Source organism: Haliotis cracherodii, unplaced genomic scaffold (genome assembly GCF_022045235.1).
Source record: "Haliotis cracherodii isolate W230 unplaced genomic scaffold, xgHalCrac1.p SCAF_10, whole genome shotgun sequence".
NCBI classification, from domain to species: Eukaryota; Metazoa; Mollusca; class Gastropoda; order Lepetellida; family Haliotidae; genus Haliotis; species Haliotis cracherodii.
Genome location: NW_027266265.1, coordinates 38318295 through 38325115, shown reverse-complemented (window position 1 = coordinate 38325115; position 6821 = coordinate 38318295). Strand labels below are relative to the sequence as shown.

Genomic DNA, 6821 nt, shown 5'->3' with positions numbered 1-6821 from the left:
TGAGTGAGTGAGTGAGTTGGTTCAACGCCGCTTTTAACAGTATTCCAGTCATATCACGGCGTGTCAGCTTGATGTAGGAGGAAAGCCCGAAGTGATGCAGGTCTCAGATGTTTACCAATTCGGTGAAACCCACGAGCACGGGTATGGTGCTGACAAACCTAGAAACATAATCGGTTCGAACCGGGATTCGAACCCACAATCATAGGTTTCTGGCGTGTTCAAGGGACGCAACTCTGCACAGCGAATCGCGGCGCCTTAGACGACTGGGCCACCCGTGCCCCCTACTGAAGAGCGACATCATTTTTGTGGCACTGCTATGCTATGGCGTCACATACATGGCATGTTTTGACTTACTCCTATTCAGATTCCCTCTCCAGCCATAGCGATCGACATTTCGACAATCATTTCGTGATAGTGTCGAAACCAAGAATCTCACACTTGTGTCTTGTATTACAAACAAAATATTTCGGAGGCGTCTCGATCAATATTTGATATCAGAAGACATTCAGGCGAGATTCTATTTACTAGTATCCTCCAAAATTATCCTTCAAACTGTTTCAGTTTGCCAACAGCTAGAACCAGTTCCTTGAGTGTGAAAAGTTCAGCTAACCAGCGCGGTAGGCATGTTAGTGATGCCATTTGACTGTGACGTCGTGGTATCTGATAACGTCACATTGGTCCGCAGAGCATTATCTCCTGAGAGATTTCGCTTGATATCTCCCATGCGGTATCTCCTGTGGAAGCCAATTTGGGATGAAAAGTATTAAGTATTATATGTCTCATTATGAAATTCATTATGAGATTCGCGTGTCTCCATTCTATCCTGTAAAGTACTCTGGGCCGATTTGCTACCAGAGCTTCTTTTGGGAAGTGATGTATCGACCTCGAATATCAGTAACTCTTCACGAAATCTCTTTCGCAGTTGAGTGTTATTTGATTGGACTGCTATTTCAAGATTGTGTCACATGGAACTAGATTCAATACGAAGCTATTATTGCGACAGGGTCCAGTGTATAATATATACATTGGACCCTATGTATTGTATAACTGGGATAGCCCTAGGGCCTATATAAATATAGCCCAAGGGCTATCCCAGTTATACAATATACAGTTGTATGGTGACAGTTGCCCTAATCAGTATCCCGATGTATATCTGAGATATACAATACGTCCATGTATAGTGACAGTTGCCCTAATCAGTATCCCAGTGTATATGAGTTATACAATACATCCATGTATAGTGACAGTTGCTCTTCAGTATGTCGATGTATATCTGAGTTATACAATACGTCCATGTATAGTGACAGTTGCCCTAATCAGTATCCTGATGTATATCTGAGTTATACAATACGTCCATGTATAGTGACAGTTGCCCTAATCAGTATCCTGATGTATATCTGAGTTATACAATACGTCCATGTATAGTGACAGTTGCCCTAATCAGTATCACGATGTATATCCGAGTTATACAATACATTCATGTATAGTGAGAGTTGCCCTAATCAGTATCCCGATGCATATCTGAGTTATACAATACGTCCATGTATAGTGACAGTTGCCCTAATCAGTATCCTGATGCATATCTGAGTTATACAATATGTCCATGTATAGTGACAGTTGCCCTAATCAGTATCCCGATGTATATGAGTTATACAATACATCCATGTATAGTGACAGTTGCCCTAATCAGTACGTCGATGTATATCTGAGTTATACAATACGTCCATGTATAGTGACAGTTGCCCTAATCAGTATCACGATGTATATCCGAGTTACACAATACATCCATGTATAGTGAGAGTTGCCCTAATCAGTATCCCGATGCATATCTGAGTTATACAATACGTCCATGTATAGTGACAGTTGCCCTAATCAGTATCCCGATGCATATCTGAGTTATACAATACGTCCATGTATAGTGACAGTTGCCCTAATCAGTATCCCGATGCATATCTGAGTTATACAATACGTCCATGTATAGTGACAGTTGCCCTAATCAGTATCCCGATGCATATCTGAGTTATACAATATGTCCATGTATAGTGACAGTTGCCCTAATCAGTATCCTGATGCATATCTGAGTAATACAATATGTCCATGTATAGTGACAGTTGCCCTAATCAGTATCATGATATATATCTCATTTCATACAATACGTCCATGTAAAGTGACAGTTGCCCTAATACGAATCCTGATGTATGTTCAACCTTTTTAATTTGTGGAAAAGGTTTCAAGCCACAGAGGTCTAAAGGCACAGATATGGCTACTGATCCCTCTTGGCTAGGCCTAGTGCCCTCGCAAAGTTGTTTGGAAATTTATATCTCCAAAGTTGCCAAAACTTATAAAATGCCTTTGCCAGTTACACAGTTATGCTTTTCAGTATATTAGAGTGAGTGAGTGAGTTGGGTTAAACGCCGCTTTTAACAGTATTCCAGTTATATCACAGCGTGTCTGCTTAATGTGGGAGGAAAGCCCGAAGTGATGCAGGTCTAAGACGTTTACCACTTCGGTGAAACCCACGAGCACGGGTATGGTGCTGTCAGTATATTAGACTGTTCTTTTGATAATGATAGCAATTATCCCTGTAATTTAATGTTTAGTCACATTCCCGATGGTTCTGACTCGATCGCCAAATGACCAGGGCGACGCCATGTTTGTTTATAAACACTGAAAGTAGTTCCTACTTGACCTTTGATATTTGAATCTTTATCAGCATATGACTCCAACGGATATCGTTTTTATCCATTGGCTTTATCCTACCCATTGTATGATATTGAGTGAGTGAGTTAATGCTTGACATATTTCCGCCATATCGTGACCACATTGTATGATAAATATGATAAACAGATGTATAGTTACAGTTGCCCTAATACATATCCTGATGTATATCTAAGTTATACAATACATCCAAGTCTTGTGACAATTAGCCTTAATCTGTATCCTGAGTGAGTGAGTATTGTTTTATGCCACTTTTAGCAATATTCCAGAAATGGGCTTCACACATTGGACCCATGTGGGGGTTCAAAACCGGGTCTTCATCATGACAAGCGAACACATTAGTTACTTCCTGACAAGAGTGAGTGAGTGAGTATTGTTTAACGCCGCTTTTAGCAATATTCCAGCAATATCACGGCGGGGGACACCAGAAACGGACTTCACACATTGCACCCATGTTGGAATCGAACCCGGGTCTTCGGCGTGACGAGCTAACGCTTTAACCACTAGGCTACCCGACCGCACCTTTCCTGACAAGAACTACAGTCATGATGCTGCTGTCCTGTTTCAAGGACTTCTGGCTTTGTCATACAGAAAGTTGAGAACCGTGGTAGGTATTTTGATTGTAGGTTTTGTCCAGCATACATACTCGCATTTGTCACATTTATCAAAGTAAACACAGAATTGGATGTCAACAAAACCTTTTATTTTTTCTGGTAGATTGTGAGTACAAGGGTAGTATAAACAGTCTGCAGTACACAAACCTGGGAGATGCCTCTCACTCACCTGTATTCCATCATCAATTCTATACCATGAGCAGCAACAAACTCCTACATCATTACACAGGTAAATTGATAGCTCTCAGAAATGAGTAATTCCTCAACACAACCTGATATTTCTATCAGTTACCCCCAAAAGATTCAAGAAAAATAATTTACAAAATATTGAAAATACACAATTTCAGGTGTGTGTTTTACAATTATGAACTAAAATATGAACAGAGGCTTTTTCTCATGCTTAGTAAAACCATCTCAAAATTTATATAAGACTGATTAATTAGTCCTTGTATTTCAAAATATGTCAGGCTCTATTCTGTTATTGTGGCCAGAATGGAAGGATAATAATTTGAATTTCTTTAAAGTATTAATAAGAGTACACTTAGAGCTGATGATGGAGAACCCCGCACCAACACACAGAACGACATCCTGTGCTTACAACCAGACTGTCTGGAACCAATATTTAAGCATCAAAACACGTACCTTTCAAACCAGGCAGAAAAATCACTATATAGATCAGGCATAACAACAGCCAACCGAAAAAGAGCACTCTAGTTATTCACTTAGTGGTCAGCCAATCAGGACCATTGTTACAGATTGTCAGATGAGACAAAAAATGTGTGAAAACTAAATAACAATCAAGATAATTTCTCATCTATGTCTGAGGAAATGTTTTCAATGTTCGTTTCGAGCCATAGCATTTCTGCCTAGATTAACTTGAATTAGAAAAAATGAGTTCAATAAGAGAATTCAAAAGTGGGCTTGTTGGGAAATTACAGTGTTTCGGTTGGCCTGTTTTTATTCCTGTTGAATGTAGTCAGTTTTCTGATACAAAGACAACACAATTTTGAGCAGGAATTCTCAAATAGTCACTTAAATAATCTCATCTCCAACACATGCATCTACAGTAGGAGGCTGGTATAGGTCAGTTTCAAATGTTACAGTGAAGTACAGCATTCACACAATGTGTTTGTTACCTTGGAAATATGAAACTGATTAAATTAATGAAGAAAATGATGAAAACACAATAATTAGATGCGGCCCAATATTATACAGGGGTCTGAACAGTCTACATCCAGAAAGCAAAGGTGATGTAACATTTGTGAAAATAGCAGAAATATGACTTTCATAAAGCTCACAACGGGTTGTAGTTGTTATTCTGTGAATCTCAGTTCATTACAACTTTGTTATCACTGGGACAACAAAAGACTGGCCTCTTGAGATTAAAACCGACTTCACAATCCAATTACTGGACATTTCTTCAGCTTGCGTGAACATACTCTATAACAAATATAACCTCATGACGTTTCCAATATGGAAAGGTGTATTTCTAAACGATTACACAACAATTTGGATTATGCCTTGAAAACCATTAATGAACAGCAGTAAACAAGTTCATCAAATATCATAAATAAATTTTATCTTAACAAAATGATCAAACTTGCAGGAAAACCGTCTCAGACTCAGAAAGCAATCTACACCTGTTGAAAATGAATCAACAAAATTGGATTTCCCTCAGAACCTTTGTAATTAGTCTACAACAGTTCACAATGTATCGTCCAGGGATTGGCTGCACAAATATCCAGTCCTTTGTACATGCACATTTTTCACACAACATTTTGTCCAATAACGATCTCGGCCGAAAATATACACCCTGACTAGCAATAGGCCGAGGTATAGTTGATACTGAAGTCAAGTGCATAAATATAGACTACATACATAATATACAATATTCACAAGTCCGGTTTCTGTACAACTGGCGTGAATGATAGCAAACGAGAATAGAAACATAATCTTGCAAGAGGTAGATTGAGCCATTCTGCTCATGTCCAGAACACAAGCAGTGGCCAAAGTCAAGGTCACTTTCGGCCAATCAGAATCAAGAAGGCAGTAACCCACTTCATAAAGACAACACAAAAAGTCTTCCCTGTTCCAGACAGGAAGTGATGTCACTTTACAAATGCATCATGGGATTTCATGTTGCCCTACTGAGGACTGGCAGAGTGTTTTTGTACAGAGACTCAATGGTTGCATTGTGGCGAAAAGTAGTAAGAAATGCATGTGATCTCATTTCAAAGATCTCACTGGCCAATATGGCAGTGCTTAAATGCACAAAAAAAATAAATATTTATTCTTGCTGAGTCTGTTGCATGTGCTCTTCCGTGGGCGGGTTGGTTGTCATGCTTCATAATAGTGATGGTAGTGATGATGGTGGTGATGCTCATGTATGTGGTGATGTTCATGACGCTGCACCATCACATGCTCTCCCTCCATCTCCCATGCATGTTCCCGCTCAATCCACTCTGCGACTTGTTGCATTGCTAGTCCATGATCCTTCTCTCTGTGCCGATGGCGCCGATGGTAGTGTGGCGACACAGTGGCGGGCACATGTGCTGGTAAACTCACTGGTCGGAACTTGCTGCTGTGCTTGTGAGGGGACGAGGGGTTTTTCGAATGTCCTTTTGGGGAACATACAGCCGTTGTTTCCTGGGGGTCAAATGACCTCGACCTTGGGTGGTCTGGTTTTGAACCTTCTAAATGTTTCGCTAAACGTTCTGATTCTCTTTTCACATTGTCAAATTTTTTGGTCACATCGTGTGACCTTGACCTGTGGTGGCCAGTTTGCACAAAACCCGATCCTGCTGTGGGCACAGTAGGATTATTCTGAAACTTTGACGTATTGTTCTCCACCCCAGCAAGGTCAAGGTAGTAGTTCCTTCGGTCCTGACTCTCTTTTGGCCGATCTTCGTGTGAGCAATGGTTTCTATGACGACGCTTGTGATGGTGCTGATGATCCATCATGTTGCGACAGTCGCTATGGTGACGTCTGAAAAACAACAACAATATTTTAACATCATATCAGCAAACAAAGACTAAAAGAAGAAACAAGATGCAGCATTAAAAAGATTAACTCATTTGCAAAAGTACCCAAAACTATATACGTACAAGGATCTCATCCTCAGTGAGTTATTACACCAGCATCCTGAAGTCGGATGCCTGTTCAGAGAAATGAGCGAAAACAGCGCCAACAAGTGAAGATATCAGAGTCTAGAACTGTGTGACCTGTCTGTCAGAAGTGAGGAAGTCTGACTGACTAGAAAGACCTATCTCCTGATGGCAGCAGACTTGGACAAGTGCAGGCTGTCAGTGAAGAGGAACAGTAACATCCTGAGCTCATCAACAACACTGGCCTGAACTCTCTCCCTCGGCCACCAAGTGTGTAGCAGTGGTAGGAGCAGACACAGGAATGCTCATTAGGCATCACAGGCCATGCTGAGCATACATCCCAACCTGTCCCCCCACCCCCCTCAACTATCTCCCCCTTCTCCA

At 40.6% G+C, this 6821-nt stretch overlaps 1 protein-coding gene across 4 annotated transcripts in view; it reads right to left on the bottom strand.

Annotated features, from left to right (window-relative positions):
- Positions 1-3411: 3411 nt before the first annotated feature.
- The window catches only part of LOC139454358 (protein naked cuticle homolog 2-like), a 115226-nt gene continuing 111816 nt past the window's right edge, over positions 3412-6821 (bottom strand). For all 4 annotated transcript variants that reach the window (XM_071235999.1, XM_071236000.1, XM_071236002.1 and 1 more), the window contains one exon: positions 3412-6318. In XM_071235999.1, coding sequence (XP_071092100.1) covers positions 5670-6318 — 649 coding nt within the window. In that variant the 3' untranslated portion in view covers positions 3412-5669. The remainder of the gene's footprint in view (positions 6319-6821) is intronic.